Source organism: Paralichthys olivaceus, chromosome 24 (assembly GCF_024713975.1).
Source record: "Paralichthys olivaceus isolate ysfri-2021 chromosome 24, ASM2471397v2, whole genome shotgun sequence".
Lineage (NCBI taxonomy): Eukaryota > Metazoa > Chordata > Actinopteri > Pleuronectiformes > Paralichthyidae > Paralichthys > Paralichthys olivaceus.
Window position 1 is genome coordinate 11,685,533 of NC_091116.1, and position 17,780 is coordinate 11,703,312.

At 45.4% G+C, this 17,780-nt stretch overlaps 2 protein-coding genes across 4 annotated transcripts; one reads left to right on the forward strand and one right to left on the reverse strand.

Annotated features, from left to right (window-relative positions):
• Positions 1-4,249: 4,249 nt before the first annotated feature.
• On the forward strand, positions 4,250-7,387 carry fam117ba (family with sequence similarity 117 member Ba; the record flags this gene model as incomplete). Its single annotated transcript, XM_020111216.2, has 7 exons — positions 4,250-4,468; positions 5,396-5,479; positions 5,693-5,803; positions 6,035-6,178; positions 6,402-6,612; positions 6,702-6,822; positions 7,020-7,387. Coding segments are annotated over 7 exons (1,116 nt in total), but the record flags the coding sequence as incomplete, so codon positions are not given.
• Positions 7,388-9,435: 2,048 nt separating this feature from the next.
• Positions 9,436-17,641, reverse strand: ical1 (islet cell autoantigen 1-like). Of its 3 annotated transcripts, none has more exons than XM_069520679.1 (14): positions 17,502-17,641; positions 16,335-16,367; positions 16,037-16,211; positions 14,360-14,432; positions 14,083-14,206; positions 13,770-13,968; positions 13,558-13,683; positions 13,364-13,462; positions 13,177-13,262; positions 12,964-13,013; positions 12,545-12,736; positions 11,855-12,145; positions 11,654-11,749; positions 9,436-11,385 (listed from the first exon to the last, which is right to left on the reverse strand). In XM_069520679.1, exons 2-14 carry the CDS (start codon positions 16,340-16,342, stop codon positions 11,270-11,272), a joined length of 1,635 nt encoding a protein of 544 aa, XP_069376780.1. In that variant the 5' UTR covers positions 16,343-16,367; positions 17,502-17,641; the 3' UTR covers positions 9,436-11,269. The 3 variants fall into 3 exon arrangements, with proteins under 3 accessions (XP_069376780.1, XP_069376778.1, XP_069376779.1); XM_069520677.1 differs by having other exon boundaries at positions 9,436-11,382; positions 17,502-17,636; XM_069520678.1 differs by lacking the exon at positions 12,545-12,736 and having other exon boundaries at positions 17,502-17,636.
• Positions 17,642-17,780: the final 139 nt, after the last annotated feature.

A 17,780-nucleotide genomic window follows, 5' to 3' on the forward strand; every position in this document is an offset into this window, starting at 1 on the left:
GAAGGTGGAAAACAACAACGTGGAGAAATGTGTGTATTTATTAAAACACACAAGGTATCGACAATATCCATCCATCCATTCATCCATTCATCCATCCATCCATCCCTGCAGACACCTATCCACGATGGCTATAACATAACAGTAGTCCATTAAGGCTGGTGTATTATTAACCATTACTAATAATATATTAATTATAATTAAAATCATGCACGGCTCCAGACGCTCGACTAAAAGGAAACAGAGCTTTAGAAATAAAAAGACCCAGAGAGACTCTGCCTGAGGAAATACACAGTATGAAGCTTCCTTTAAATCAAAGCTTAGAACTTATTCTTTACATCACCTGATTTGAGCTAATTCTAGTTTTTTATTGTAATGACGAGTGCTGCTTGAATTGTAGTATTTAACTGTTTTTATGTTACTATTATGTTTCTTTAGTCTCTTATTTGTGAAGCACTTTGTATATTTGTTTTTGAACCTCTCTCTAAATAAAGATATTTCTATTATTATCATCATCACCTTTATTCTTATTATTATCATTAGTAGTAGTTGTAGTAGTAGTATAAGTACCTTTATTTGTATCACAGTGCATCACAGAATAAAAGATTTTCTATATATTTTATACCACAGTTTCATTGTAGCTGTGTGTAAAGATAATAAATAACTTTGAATCTTGAATTTTGAAAAGACAGACACTTCATTCACTAGAAAAAAGCCTTCCTGTGATATAAGGTGATATAAGAGATGACAGTCTGACTCATCAAACCTGAAGTAGTACTAAGAAGAAGTAGTAGTTAATTAAATTACACACAGAAACACAGAATATTCAGAATGTAGAATTCTTCCACACAGTCGCTGTAGTTCACAAAAGTGGACACACGAGGGCGACATTTCCTCTCCTCTGCGCCGTCTGCTCCACGCGCCCTAGCAACTGCAGCATCAGCACGAGACACGTCACAGCGTCAAGCTACCATCAGTAACCGGGATGAGACCGGAAATGAACCAATTTACACTTCGAATAAAATAAAAAACAGCTGGAGAGAAAAAATACAGGGAAGCAACAGACGCAGACAGAAGTAAATATAATTATAATAAGATAAAGAAATAGAATGAAACGAGCATTTACAATTATATAATCATTGTTTCAGGAGTTTCACGTTTTAATTGTCAAAGCGAAGTTAACACAGGGACGAGTCAGTAGTTATTGCACTGTTTGTATATCAGTGGTAAAAATAATAATACGTGATCTTATCTTTGTAATAAGAAGAATAAGAACAAACACTTTGTATGGTGATATGTTTTATTGTGACTTCAGGATGAATGAGATCAAACTTCTGTGTATTAGCTCAGCCTGTTATTATAACTATAACTAGCTCCTCGCTGGATCTCTATGGTCCTGGATGCACGGTCGGTGCAGACACATGATCTGGACTACAGATCTAAAGTAGAAGAATCTGGGGCCTCGTTTCCAGTTGAGTTTGAACGTCTGGGCTTGTGGACACGTGGACGACACCACAGAAACAGTATGGATGCATTTTGTGTTTTTGTTGTTTTACTTCAGTTACTTCACTTGTATTGGATTTGGCTGCAACGCTGTTTACCCCTGAGACTCAAACACTTCACCCACCTCCACCGGCACAGTGGTGACTGGGTGATGAGTGGATTTCAGGCTTGAGGGTTGTTTTACTCTGAAAGCGCCCAGCAGAAGTGTCTCTGCTCGGCCCTCCTGGCTTCACACTGGTCCTCCTCCCGTCGTGTCAGCCGAGGCCAGCATCACCTTCTCTCCATGTCCGTGTTGTTTCCCTCCGTTTCCTTCCTCTCCGTCGTCTCTGCAGCTCCAGCGGCTCTTCATCCTCCTCTCCACTCGTAGAAGAACCCACATTTCTTCTGTTTCTCCCGGAGCTCGGAGCGCATCGCTGTGCGCCTCGGTCCGTCGCGTCGTTGCGCATCAGCCGGGGAGAGAAAAACATCCATCCACGACGAGGCGGAGGAGGCGGCGAGGTGCGAGCACAGCAACGCCCATTTCGACACCTCCTGAGTCGGGGAACACCTCTCACCGTCCTCCTTATGTCCTGCCCGGTTGTGTTTCTCTCCAAAGAAGGCTTCCGTCGCTTGTAGCCGCCTCTCCCGGTCCCATCTCGCCCGCTCTGCCCGGCAGCATCTTCGGCAAACACCCACAGGGGCCGGCGGGCTGCTGTGGAGCTCCGCGCTCCCTGGATGTGCAGATCCCATTTCTGCAGGTGAGCGCCTTCCTCCTCTCATTTCACACATTTAAACCCGACCAGCATCACAGCGCACGGTGCTCGTCTGTCAGGTGAGGTGGTGGGTCCATGCATTGTTGTGATAAAGCTGCTGTTGCATGCTCTGCTGTAGTAAACACGTCTGGCCTAGATTCTGCAGCACAGCAGGCTGCTGCTCGGAGATCTGACTCACACTGAGTTCATGTGCAATTTATGTTTTTATTAGAAATAAGTGCAGTAAATGTGTTCCTCTTCCTTTTTATATATATTCCACTTCATTTAAACTGACATGAGTCTAATGTGCAAGTGTATGAACATAAGCTGAAATAATCATCGATATAAATTTATGTTATTTAAGTAGCCAAGAATTCACTTAATCCAAATTTCTGCTTTAATATCTGAAATGTCACATTATTACACCATGTACTATTACCTCCTCACTGGGCTTGCACAGTGTATAAGCATTATATTGATATATTGGACTTTTGTTATATTGCTATGGATGAAAATCATATTGGAATAGTTATTTTGTTGAGTGTTGGTTGGATGTCTTTTTAGGGTTTTGACATTTTTGGGAAACACAAACCGATGGGTGGAAGACAGTGTTTATTTACATCCTGTGTTTCACTGGTTAGTGTGTGTGTGTGTGTGTGCGTGTGTGTGTGAGCTGCCACTTTACACCGAGCAGATCAATACATTCGGACTCACAGCGTGAACTCACCTGTTTCACAGTGACACCAAGATACCGCCAAGTAATGTCTCTGCATATCATTACTGTGAATGTTGTGTGGACAGAGACAAACATCAGCAGGCTGAGCCACAGCCACACACAGCGTTACTCTCCGCCTGCAGTGCGGTGTAGCAGGCTGCTGATTCGTGGGTCTACAGTCTGACACAGGAAAATCAGCCGTCAAAATAAAGACAGCGGAGCATTTAGACTGCCGATCGCCCAAACCCATGTTTACTTACTCACACACACACTCACACACAAGCGCAGTCAATGGAAATCAGTCAGCAGCGTTCCCTAGCAACAGTGATGTGCGCTGGTCAAGGCCCCTGCCAAATTTAGCTCCAGGACCAGCTCTGCTAGTCGGTGCGGTGTGTTTGTATGTGTGCACACATGCTGCATCTGCAGGATTTTAATAGGGCTGGCTTTAGTTCCCAACGAGACAACACCCACAGTGAAAATATATATATTTAAGCTTTCTGTCTCCTGACAGGTGATTTACATCCCTCCAGGGAATCTGTAGTTTGTGTGTACGTGTTTATCGTGTTTTCCTCATTATTGTTGCATCTCCTGTCGCACAGTCACACAAACTGTGACTATTGGTGTTAAAACAGATTTTCTTTGTATGATAATCACAATTCACTTCACTGTGCAATTTTTGTAAATGACATATTGCTCATAGAGAGAGAGAATAGACAGACAGATGTAGATAGAAAGACAGATAGATAGACACAGACAGACAGATAGATGGATAGATAAATAGATAAACAGATAGATAGATAGACAGAAAGATAGATAGATCAGATTCTTATATTTATTTTTTTCCAATGCAAAGCTGGAATTTACCATGAGAATGTGCTGACGCTGCCACAGGTGGACCCGTGCACCGAGGCAAAACATGCTGCTGCAGCAGTCCGTCGGGTCACTTGGTCAGAATCAGGCACCTGCCCTCAGTGATCCCACCCCTCCACCCCACCATCCCTTTAAGCTGCTCTAATGCCATTAACCCAGGGGGCTGTGTGGGACTTAGACGGGGGCATATCCGCTCTGCAGCACAGGACGGATTAACATCAATCTGGCAACACACCCTCGCATACACACTAATGCACATGCACACAAACCTAGACAGAGCAAGACGACCATGAGCTTATCCTGCAGGCCAACTGTGTGTCTGTTGATTTGTTGATGTGTTTACCATGTGCTGACTTGTTTACATCAAAAGACCCAACTCATTAAGACGCCTCTCTGTCTCCTCTTCCTCCTCAGACAGCATCAGTGGCCTTAACCCACCACACCTCCCTGTGGTCCTCCTCCGTGCCCTGTGGCGTCCCCCCTCCCTACCTGCCCGAGCTCTCTGCTCCTCATTCTCCTCTCGGTCTCCCGCCATCGCGTCCAGCTGTGGCCCTCGCAGGGCGCGCTCGCTGGCTCTCACCTGACAGGTCCCTGGCCTCAGGACGACAGCCAGGACCAACACGTTCCCTACATGAGGGACAAAGCGACGCAGGTGAGAATTGACATCTTTGAATTTGTATCTGGTAAATATTTGTTTATATCATGAGTTACCGGAAGTTCAGCACTGATAGTGGTCCAGGAGTAGAGCCCTGGGGCATGCCATGTGTTGATGCTGCTTTGTGAGAAAGGCAGCTCAGCTTTCTGTCAAATATGTGTTGGAACTGTAAAAAAAAAAAAAAAGTGTTCAGACAAAGTCGGACCGAACGCTTGCAGGATGCATTGTATTTGTGTTTATGCTGCAGGCAATCAATGCAAAGAGGCAGTTGCAGACGGTTGCATCATCCCGCTGTGTTGCCTCTCGACTGTCAATCAACGACGGACTTTAAACCAAACTCATGTCAAACACGAGCTGTAAGATATTTACCAGCAGTCAAGCAGACGTTCACTCTTTATAATGTCGCCTCAGGTCATATCTGTTGTTTTACTTCTTAACGGCACTAAAGCTTCTTTACTGCTGCTGTTGAGCTCTGTCAACGGTGCCGCTGTGATTATAACCGCAGCCTCAGAGCTCCTCCTCTACAGGGAAGTGGTTCCTCACCTGTTTTAGCTTGAGATGGAGCGATCACAGGTTATGACCCCAGCGTGGACTTAAGAGCAGTTTTGCTTTTCACACCGTTTAATTTGAAAGATTTAGGACATAAATAAAGACTCAAGTTCCAAGATAAAATTAGATCATTTTCCAGCAATCTCTTGGCCCCTCTTAATTTTCTTGAGGACCTTTGGTTTTGGAGTCATAAAGAAGTAAAGTCACAGAGTATGTATATGTCAGTATTAATAAGTTTTAGGTTGTTAGGACTGGTCCTGATGTGTGTTCATTAATCCAAGTCTGTTGAGTCTCATGATTTGGCTGTTTAATGCTTGTGTGTTTCACATTTTGTTCTAATCAGTGTGTGTGTGTGTGTGTGCGTGTGTGTCTCAGACCCCCAGGGCCTGGGCAGATGAGAGGAGGAGGGGCTCTCACAAACGCTCGGCCTCCTGTGGGAGCACCGATCAGCTCAAGGAGGTCAGTGGTGTTTTTTCTGTTTTTTGGGCCAAATAAACAACCAACTGTTTTTATTTTTTCCACTGTCCTCGTTACACTGCACTCTTAAGACATGTTCATAACAAACATGTTAACAGGGTTTTTTTATGCGTGTGTCTTCCCTTCATGCACGGCCATTAATACTCTATGTATATAATGTATCTGCATTACAGCGTCTCTCTCTCTCGCCTACAGATTGCCAAATTGCGTCAGCAGCTCCAGCGCAGCAAACGAAGCAGCCGCCATCGGAGGGATAAAGACCGCAAGTCCCCGTTCAATGGCAGCCATACTATCATCCAGTCGCAGGTGATCAATAGAGAGAGTGCCGGAGGGTTTGTGTGCGTGTGTGTATTAAGCAAATGATTCCAAGTTCCTTGATTTAATGTTGCTCCTACAAGTGCAGCTGTAATTTCTCCTGTGTGGGCTGAGCAGTAAACCCAGACACACGGAGCATGCACCAACATTTCTCTCCTCACTGCAGCTGGATCTGTAAACAGGTGCAGGATCTGCATTAAACAGTGTTTGTGTGTTTTGCAGTCACCTATGCCCAAGACCATCCTGATACCCATCCCTATATCCAAGTCATCGGCCCCTCGCTTCCGCAACAGCGTGGAGGGCCTCAACCAGGAGATAGAGCGCATCATCATCCGAGACACCCCCGAGAAGGAAGAGACCATCGTTGTGAGTTCTCCTAAGATTTTACTGTTACAGCTCATTTATGTGTTAGATGCGTACATGGAAACAGGCAGTGTAGTTCAAGTGAGAAGGTAGAGATAATAAATGAGGTACAACCTCCTCATGAATGAGCCCTTTAAGCATTCACACGCCATCACTGGCCGGGGATTAAGCCATCAGAGCAAAGTTGTTATTGTGACCTCGTTTGTGTGTGTGCGTGTGTGTACAGCCACAGGATGTTCCAGATGGGCACCGTGCACCCCCACCTGTCATCCCGCAGCAGCGCAGCAGCAGCACCCGCAGCATCGACACACAGACACCCTCGGGAGGCGGCCTGAGCGGTAACCACAGCAACTGCAGCAGCCGCCCCGACTCCATCTCGCCCTCCTACCTCACCGTCCTCAACGACACGAGTGGAGGAAGCCCCTACGAGGAGAAAGGTGATGATGCGCACAGACACACAGTCTCACACATCTCCGCATTTGCATATTGCCCAAACTCATGCACATGATTGCTTTGCTGTCCACAGAGCTGGGACCCTGCTCACCGCTGCCGAAGTACGCTGCCTCTCCCAGACCCAACAACAGCTACATGTTCAAGAGGGAACCTCCAGAGGGCTGCGAGAAGGTCAAAGTGTTCGAGGAGTCCATGTGAGTAGGACGACAAAACATGCACTGATAGATTTCACAGGATGTCAGCAGACCCCAGATGAAGTGGACAGATGTGTCTTGCCTTGGGCTCCGTGTTTTATTTTAGAATAGTCCGACAATATGGAAAACTCTCAAGTGTTTTGTCTCATCTTTTCTAATGAAACTCGTTTAACCACCATGTACTGTCATGTTTCCAGGCCCAAACCTCTGCAGGACATCCCGCCCTTCCTGTGTCCCGACCGCAACAAGGTCAACTTCATCCCCAACAGCGGCTCTGCCTTCTGCCTTGTCAGCATCCTTAAGCCCTTACTCCCCGCCCCGGAGCTCAGCTTTCGCCCCGGGGTGGGCCTGCGAAGCCTGTCCCCGGCCCTCGTGCCTCTGTCCACCCAGCCCTGCCTCCTGGAGGAGCCTGAGAGCTTCTGACGAGGTTCTCAAGTCGCCACAAAACAAGCACCCACCCCCCTCCCCCCCTCCCAACGAAATCAGAAAACATTTGAAATTAGGAAACAACCCTTCTGCTCCAAAAAATGCCTTCAGCATGCCAGCTACGCTCTCTCTGATGTCCTTATCTTGTTGAAAAAGTGCTTCCCACTGCCTCTCCTCCTCAGACAACTACGACTCGAGAGCCCTGCAGCGCCGTGCGGGCGTTTGCAGCCAACATTTCATCGCTTTCTTCTACCTTTAGTGCTGGTTATGTTCCTGTTTTTTGGGAGGGAAAGGGTAAAAAAGGACAGACTCTTTTATTTCATCGTATTATACCATGGCGCCTTTCCACGGACATATCTCTTTTTCTATATGTAGTTATTTCTCTTGATATGAAATATGCCTTCCATTACAAAAAAAAAGGCTGCTGGTTTCCTTGGCGACCAAGAGATTGACAACAGAGGCTAATTGTGGTGCTGCCTGATAAATCGTAGCAAAACCTGAAGGGTCGTGTCAAGAAGAAGTAAAGAAAACGTGCCTGATTTTTTTAGACCGCTCAGTTTCTCCAAACCAGCTTAGTGCTGCGATCGTGTCGGATCTCTATCGTCACACATGATCTTTGCACTACGGTGGCCATAGATACACACAGAAGAACAGGGCGAGGAGGTGCAGAGTCCAAGCTACCTTTAAACCATCTGTTTTGTACTTGAAGCAGCCTGTGACAGTGAGAGAAACTGGTACAAGCTGATGCCTCTGCTTTACTAACTGGTAGCAGCGAGCTGGGCCCCCCTGCTGGCCGCTGTGTGTATCTATGGGAAACACAGGCCAGGGCTATGATGTGTGCAGCGTGTTCGACCTGTCTGCTTCCCAGGCACCAGCCTTGGCTCACAGTGTCCTTTTTTTTACTCCAGCACCATCGCGACCACCCTCCTTCTGTTCCTCCTCTCTCTCTTCTCTTTTCTTTCCCTCACTCTCACTGTAAAACTGATTTCCTTCTGTCCTGCTCTAACTGTGTTGTTGTGAAACATGTCCAGAGGGGCCTCGTCCCGTCGCTGCAGGACAGGCCCCCTCTGGCTTTGCAGGGCCCTGAGCGTGGAGAGGTCAAGAACCTGAGTGCGACACTGCAGACGTGTGTACGATACGACCGAGCTACAGTTGTTTTAAAACCCGTTAACACCTGGAGTCAGTCCTGAAAACCTGATATCTGAGTCTGCTGGATGTGTAAACGTTTGAAGCATCAACCTAAACCTAAAATCAACTGTGTCAGTGTTCAGTTCACGGCATGTGAAGAAGAACAGTGAAGGCAGGTTTAAAACCATTTGTGACTTCAGCAATGAAGTTAAATGGAGGATGACTGACCGTACGATAGGTTTAGAAACATCTCTTCCTGGATTGGACTCATGTTGTGATGTGTGAGGCTGCAGTGTCGTTAGATGGGACTCTGACCTCTCCATGCGTGGGCCCGTCCTCCTGTATATGTCATTACCACTTGACTGTGCCTGCCACGGTGGGGATAGGAATGTACTGGATCTGTAAATATAGAGGCACACTGTGTTTGTATTATCAGCTGACAAAGATATGTATCTGAATGAGTCGATTATTGTACCATATAATACCCCTCACCCCCAAACCTGCCCCTCCCGTCCCCCTGCTGAGTACTGTGAATTACTACATCTCATTATTGTGAATGATTATGTATTTATTTATCAGACCGGAGTGTAATTGGGTCTTCAGAGAATTTTAATCGAGAATAGGTCACATCGTCCATCTCAGGTTGTAGTGAATAGGACACAAAAAGTAAAGATGTACTTAACTCCTCAGCGCACACTAACAAGTCTACACGACCATACGAGAGCGAACCAACAGCCGCTGTGTCTGTAGCCGCACATGGCGGAGATCCTGGATGATGTAAACCTGTAGCAGTAGACAAGAGGTGTCATTCGTTACAGCCAGTCACTTAAAGAAATGGTTGTTTAATGAGTCCTGTTCCAAAATGAGATATCCACTTGCTGAAAAACAATCACATCCACAGTGACACGTTTCAACATGTTTACAAGAAAATCTAAGTAGCTTGAAAGAACAGACTCACAAACGTCGAAATACTGTTTGATTTACAACTTTTTTTTCTTTTCAAAGTGGATAAGCGGCATTTTGGAATGAGGCTCGACGCAAGAAAACTCAACACTACGATTCTCTGTTTGCTTGTCCAGTTTATTGGAAAACAGAACTGCCAAGTTTTCATCTGTTTAACTCCTCCAGTCAAAATAAAAAGGCATAGTTGAATTAAATGAAGCATCTGTGATTGACTTGAGAAATACATTCTTGTTGTTTTGAAAGTGTGAAAATCAACAATAGAAAGTACAACACATGAACTGACAGTAGTTAAAGACGAAGGGTTTCATCCCACCTCTCCCCTGAAAAGCAGATACTTCTGTGCAGATTGTATACAAAGAAATTCCTCCCATAATTGCATGAATGCCATAACTAAGGGTTTGACATCGCAACAGTTCAGGTGACCTCTTAAATTTTCCATTTTATCCACAACATACATATTAGGAGACTTAATCAAAAGATTCATAAATGTTTTTTCCCTAGAAACAAATAGAAGAATTCATAATTTAATTCAATAAACAAGTAAATCAGAAATGTATTTCATGAGGTGGTAACATCTCTCCAGTGTTTATCCCTTTTCAATATATTTCCAAAATCCATCTGTGCAAATACACAACACAAAGCTCATGATATGAAGTATTTTACAGTGTTACTTTAGTGATATGATCTGAAAATAAATACATTTTGCTGCGTCTTAGTTCCTGTTATTTTTAGGTTTCAACCCACTTAAAATAATGACATCCCTTTATCCAACGTTAAAACTTCCTTCAAGAGAAAATGATTACAAAATAAATGCTCATCACACATTCTTCTTGGCCTTGGACTGTTTGATTGTGAAATTGCGACGTCCGAGGGGGACGGGAGATGATTTAGTGATAAGCGTTCGGCCCAGCAGAATCTGGGACGAGGGTAAGAAAGGTCATGAACAGGATGCCGTCGTCAGAAACGCCACAAAAAGAAGTCATCGCTAGTTTCAGGCTCTCGGCAGGTGATGGGCTGGACTTTCCAGTATCATGAAGCTGATTGGTAAATCAGCAGATTCAGATAAAAACTGTTTGAATTACTTATTTGATGATATAAAAACATAGTAATGACCAAAACAACCACTGTGCAAGATGGCCGCACCTTTATCTGGGATATTTTGGCTTCACCTCACATGAACGTGGTAATACCTGGACCAAGCTGACTGATGACCAGCATCATGATACTTGAGGGTCACTGCTCGTTTCGTGTGCAAATTCAGTCTCGTGACAGACACAGGGTCCCGTCTATTCTCTGACCAACACCATCATCCAATACACTGACAATGGTGACAATCATGTGCTACTACATGAAACTACATTACAGATTAAATAGACTTTATATCCTGGGTCCCTTGTGACGTGTACACACGGCAAACTGACACTCACTCACTCACTCACTCACACACGCACACACACACGCACACACATACACGCAACGCAAACATGGATTAAAGACAGAGAAGCACACAATGCTGTCTAAAATAAACCTGTAACCCAAACATTCACTGTGCTCGACAGACACTGCAAAAGCTAATAGTGAAAAGTAACACAAACCGCACGAGGTCTGCTGTGTGCACAGGAGTCAGTGGCTCCTTGTGTAGTGTTAACAGTCTTTTTCAGCTGAGCAGGAGAACAACAACAACAACTGGCTCCACTGACAGTTGGTTTTCTCCAGTGTAGAATATCTTCTTCCAGTGTAACATCAATAAGAGTATTTGCAGTTGTGTAGTTGCATATACTGAATGTCTCCTTGTAACAGAAATGCATGAGTGTTTCACTGTTAGCGTGAGATCGTTTACTTGGGTGTTGGCATGAAAGGTCAGTAATCGGAAATCATACACTGTAACACACACACACACAGAGAGAGAGAGTGAGAGAGAGATAGAGCTTCAGGCATTGAGCAGCTCATCTGCAGAGCGTCCAATGGCGTCTGGGTTGGAAAGAGGGTCCAGGTCTGCGAACAGGTTGAACCAGGCAGACATGTCTTTGGATCCACCTGGAGCTGCTGTGCACACACACACACACACACACACACACACACACACACACACACACACACACACACACACACACACACACACACACACACACACACACACACACACACACACACACACACACACACACACACAGATCATTAGGGGGGAGAAGGGTTTAGGTTTGTTTGTCGTTATTACTGTTTCACAGCAAAGTGACATGATTGTTTAGGGAAACTGAAGTGATCTTGAGACAAGGCAACTTTTATGAAGAACACACACTGAGAAGGATCTCACCATCAGCGGCTGAACTTTGAGCCAACTGAGCTGATTGGTTCTGATTCGGAGACGCCTGCAGGGGCGGAGCTTGAAACATAGGTGGAGTTGACCAGCCTAACAAGACACAGCAGGGTTGGAGAAAAAAATAAGAACTCTGCTATTCTTTAGCAGCTGTATCACAGAGAGCACCGTCCTCCAGCAGAGTGCAGTGTGACTAACCTGTGGCACTCAGACTGTGATCCAGCAGCTGGGAGGGCAGGAAGCCTGCGGGGCTGGGCGGACATGCTGCTTGCCCACTGCTTGTTGCCGCCATCCCTGCAGGAGGGACAGTAGGAGGGTCAAACATCCCAAAAGCATCCTGCCACTCTTGGCTGAACTCATCGCTGGCCCCTGGACCTGGGCTAAGAAGATCTTTGAGGAAAGCCATGTCCCCCCTCTCACTGTCGTCCTCGTCTGGTCTCAGCCCCGTCCCTGCAGGGTAGGAAAGACCGTCCGAAAGCAGACTACCACCTTTAGAGGAAAAGGTGGAGAGAACAGAGGGAAGCTTTGTAAGATCATACACAGCTGATTCTGAAAAGGCCGAACATGTCAATTTGTTACACAGCAACAGACGCAGATGAGAAGGTAAAGTTTGACCTTGAAAAGAAAACAGTGAAGGGACATTTATGTGGAATAAAGCTTTGTCAAAGCAGACTGGATAAATGGTCGCTCCCCAACATAGTGAGAGGAGATGTGTGTTCTTTCTGAATGGCAAAAGTGAAAGGAAGAAGAAGCCTCTGAATTAAGACATCAAGAGCAGGACAGTTAAACTCCAACCAAGCCAAGTCAAAGGAGAAGAGGAGAACCAGTGAGGCAGCTCGAAGTTAGAATTCACAGGCGGAGGAAGCCGTAGACAGGCAGCTGGTTTACCGGAGGCCGGCAGCTGCGAGAGGCTTCCAAAGCCCCAGAGTTCATTCTGGTCTCCAGCCTGAGGAGGAGGCAGGAGCTGGGGCTGGAGTGGGACACTTGTTGGGGTCGAGAGCTGTGGTAGTGTTAGATCACAGGCCATGAGCATCAGGGCGTCATCAGGGCGCGCTGGCGTTCCGCTGAGATCATGCACACCTGAAGTGGGTGTGGAGGCATTTCGGTGCACTGAGATCAAAGTTTCTTAAAACCAACAGGTATCTGATCCTAAGTCAGCAACAGGAATCGCAATGTACACATTCAAACTATTGACACAAGAACTAGCTACAGAAAAACACCAAACACTCATTCCAATACAGTTTTTTATTAAATGTTCACACGCTCTCTTACCATGGAGAAAAATGTGTGTGGAGGGCAGTACATACCTATGTCAGAGGCACTTCCTAATGGCTTGTCATCATCCAAGGATACCAGACTGGGGAATGAGAGAGGACAAAAAATGAAAAGGTGCCTCATCTCATCAAGCTTTCTATACTTAGAGATACAGTGACCTCTCTTCGATGCTGAGCTGAGAGGCCCACGTTTTGATCTGCTGAACTATTACATAAGTAACTGCTGTCAGTTAATTGTGTTCTCACCTGTCTGTGTTGCTCTTCACAGTCTTCTCCTTTGTATCCATCTGTTTCTCTAACTCTGTTAGCTGCTCCAGTGGATCCCGCAGGTCCTGTTGGACGAACACAAGCTGGTAAATGTAATTTAAAGACGTGTATTTAAGAAATAGCTTCAACTTCAAGATCTGAGAGCATCCTCATTAGTTTGATGTACCTTGAGTGTGGTGAACTGGTATGGTACGTGTCCTTGAAAGGCCTCGTGGATTCCAGACATGGCTTGAGCTGTCTTCTCCCAGAAATGCAGCAGAGTGGTCTGTCATGACAGCAGGATCACAGACAACCAGCAGGTAAACACATCGACATGCTTGGCCCACACAACGTGTTTTAACTGTTACTTAATGAACTGACCTGGTAGGTACAGAGGGAGTGGGAAAGCATGTTGCAGCGACTCGCTCCCAGCATGTCCACCTTCTGACACACATCATTCTTCAGCTTCTCAAACTGGCTCTTTGACCCTCTGACCTGGGCTTGGACCTGACAACAGAAAGACAATTACAAGATAAAACATCACTGACAGTGATTACACATCCAGTCTTCAGTTGGAGTAGTCTCCAACCAACCTTACGGAACTTTTCCAGCTGTTTGTAGGTGTCTGGGTCCAGTTCTTGGGATATGTCTTTCATCCAGAGCAGAGCTCCTCTATACTCTGTGCGGGATTTCTCCATACGAGTGACTGTCAGCAGTGTGTCTGCGATGGCGCGTCGCCGGAATGTCTCCACTTCCTGGTACAAACGTTGCAGCGGTGGGCAAAGTGCCATCCTTTGAAAAAGGAAAAAAAAGGTTGAGTCCTTGAAAGTTTAAGATTATTTGTAGTGGCTTGCAAATTCATTTGTTCAGCACATAATCACTTCATTGATTTGTGCTGCTGCTGACCTCTGCTTGGCGGAGGTGCACAGGGCCTTGCTGGTGACATCCATCATGTTGCCCGCCTTGGTGCGATCATGTTCGGCCTGGAAGCGCAAGAACAGGCCGAGCTCGTTCTCCTCCTGAGACAAGCCTGTTGTACAGGGAAATGTCAAGGATTTTATACATCACCAGAAACCAAGTGTACTTCCAAGTATAAAAAGGATTGTTCATAGGAAACAGAGTCCAGATTTCTAAAGATGATTATTATCATCAATAACCATTCATGATCAGTTGTGTCACTCACGTGTGATCCTGTGCTGGTACTTCTCGATCACCTTCAGCAGCTCTGTGCACGTGGACTGAACCGAACGGAAGAACTGCGGAGACAAACAGAATCAGAATCACACACATAAGTTTCTAAGAGAGGATTGTCTTGAGACCTTATCTCAAAACAGATGTAGTTTGTATTCTCAGAATGTCACTAACTAATGTCACATGTTTCTTTAGGCATGGAGATGGTCCTAAACATTCAGCCTCAGACTTTGTTATTAAGTGAAAACCAGTGTACCCTGTACGAGAGCAGAGGAAAGAGACGACGTCGTGTTACTGATTAACTCTTGTATCAACACTACCTACTTCAGCCTGTGTGCTTCAGCAGAGGCTAAACACCTCACATCTCTGACTGTTACCGCTCCCACACAGCACACCCTCCTTAATGTTAATCAGCGATGCTCGTCGATTCATCAGGCTCACCTGTATCTAATGGCAACGGCTCTGTCTGTGTTACAGCAATATGGCGGTCACTACATACATAGGTGCCCATCACTACTTTTACTTTTGTCTCTCGCTGTGATGTTCCTTGTGTCATCATCATCTAAAGAAAAAGACACGGGTCAAAACGAAGGATATAAAAATATGTAATGCAGTTATGTTTGAATTTGTAAAACAAATATTGACTAAATCAGATCTGATGTTTCATTCAAGAAGCCCACAGGTTGCAAAGTAAAAGCTGCTGATATGAAATGTGAAAAAGCGCTGAGGCAAAGCTGTGGTAAAAGCCAGATTAAAACCAGGTCGGCTGTGAAGCTGCCGTCCAGAAACGGCTCCAAATCGAATTTGTTCTGGTGATTTTAGTGCTCGGCTGGGTCACAAAGCTTGAGGTCAAGATGACGTCTGTGAAGGAAACAGAGGAAAGGAAAAAAAAAAACAAGACAGATCTCCTTTTTTATTTTCTATTCATCTGTCAAAGCTGTCCCCTTGTTTCTGTCTCACAGGGACATGCAATCAAGGGACAGTGAGAGCAGGAGGACGTAAGAGGCCTGATCTTGTTCCACAGCAAACAAAAGCCTCTCAGTACATCTCAGTGAAACATTATCCCGTCCCCGTCACACTGGACCAAACAGCCTGCCACAGCTAAATGCCAGCCAGGTGTCTGCCAATCCAAACTGTCCACTATATTTTGTTGTATGACTCAAGAGGCGGAGGGACACACATTCTCACAGCTGTCCTGTGGCGAGAGACATCTCACGTCTAATTACACTGGTAAGAAAACAGCTCTGCAAACAATGGGCACCTTGTGACAACACACTGAAGGCATTCTGAGCTACAAACTGTGGAGCTACGTGGGCTACTTTCCAAAACGTTTTCCAAGGCCAAGTGTTTCTGATAATAACAAACATGGTGGAGGAGGTTGTGATAATGTAGCTCTTATAAATAAAATGTCTTCTTCATGTCTCTCGAACTATGGGCTACACTGTTACTGCTTCATTGTGTCTGTCTTGTCTGTCTCCGTACACTTTCAGAACACTTGCACACATATGGAAGTAAATGAACGGCCAGGAGGCTCCATCTGTTTCTGTATACATATCTTACATTGAGCGTAAATGGGCCTTAAAAGATATCGTGGAAACACAGTTGTGTGGACGCAATACCTGCTGAATCATCATGAATCATGAAGGCCCTAAAACTCCTCCTGTCCTACCTCGAGCTTGGCGTCCAGGTCAGCGTCGGACGCCACCACATACTCGTCCTCCTTCTTGCCCGTGGCTTTGATGAGGACCTGCTTGGTCTTCCAGAACTTCTTCTGCATGCGCGCCATCACCGAGCTGTCCTCGCCCAGGAGAGCCCGGCCACCGCTCAGCATGTCCCCTGCAAACCTGGAACACAGATCAGCTGATGAGCCGGCAGCCGTGTTTCTACGTGGCCGTGTAGTTCTGCTTGTAACAGTTGTTTCATATCATAGCTGTACCACTGCTGTTAAATTTGGAATTAACACATACCCGTCCATCCTTGGATATTTGTCCTTTTCTGTTCTGAAAAAAAAAGGAGAGCTATTCAGGCATAAAGGTTAACATTACAAGTATAAAACATTTAAAAAAGGTAAACAAGTATAGATTGTTATAAAAGACAAATTATAAAAGAGATAATTCAGTTAACGTGCAGGACTGGGTGATTAATTGAAGGCACTGGGAAACAGAGCGGTTCAAACTGGGGCAGGTTATCCTTGGGGCAGGTGTGATATCCATCAGGAGCTGGTTCCAGGAGAACACAGTCGTGGCTAAATGCAATTTCACTGTTTAATTCTAACTCTAGGCACCACATGATAAACCTGCCAGGCCTTTATGCATCTAACATTTCAGAAATAAAGTCAGGGCCTTGACGATTTAGAGTATTGTAGATAAAACGTAAGCTTTTGAAATCAATCATGTAACTAACTGTAAATGTAAAGACATGAGAATGAATTGTTTGACCTGAATCATTCTTAGTTTTACTCAGAACTCGGTTGACACACATCTAATGGTTTTGTTGGGAGGCATATAAATGTATGGATAAGTTCATCTTAGCCTCGTGTCTCTTTGATTAGTTTCGTCTCAGATATTTCGATGCTGAAATGCACCAGTGTTACATCATGGTTTGCAACCAATGGATTTAAATTAGAGTGATTTAAACTATCAATAAATAAAACACCATTTCTTTACAGAGACCAAAATAAACTATGACCACCAGAGAGCTCTGAGCTGACAGCTGTTATAACCGAGCTACAACCTGTTATCTCGGGTTAACTGGACCACGTAGCTACGGGCTAAAGAAAGGGCTAATCTAACATGGTTCCTGGGACCTGACATGTACACCTGGAGACAGGGGGACTGAGGACAGCTGTCAGTGGAGCAGGTGTCCCCTCACACTACAACACACACAGACTGACAGAAAGGACAAAGCGTGTCTTCTCTGTGAAATGAGACAAAGACGAGGAAGGTTGTTCAGGAGCAGAAACTCTGCTGGGAAACGTAGAGCAGCTTGTTTGCTAGCAGCAGGTTAGCCGTTAGCTGTCGGTGTCGTAGCCGAACTAGCTAACCTGCCGTCCTCCTCAACGTAAACACCACGCAGACGGTTTATCTCGATTCTTCAGGTTTAGTATTAAACTCAAATCTCCATCTGATCTGTACCTTGTGTGTAGTTCAGGCGCAGCTCGCTGAAGATCGTCTATCCGACAGACACCTTCATCCTCTGACTCACTGGAACAGGATATGCTAAGTGGCTGTGGCGCCGTCTGGACACGCGGGGGCGCTGTTGTGCGGGTCGCGACAAAGATCGTCTCGGGTGGAGATGCGTGCAACACTTAGTGACTAAGTTTTTAATTTTCAAGTTGAAACTCCCTCCAACTTGTGTTTAAGTGAAGTTAACTTCGGTCAAACTGCATGAAACCATTTATATATTTGATCTAC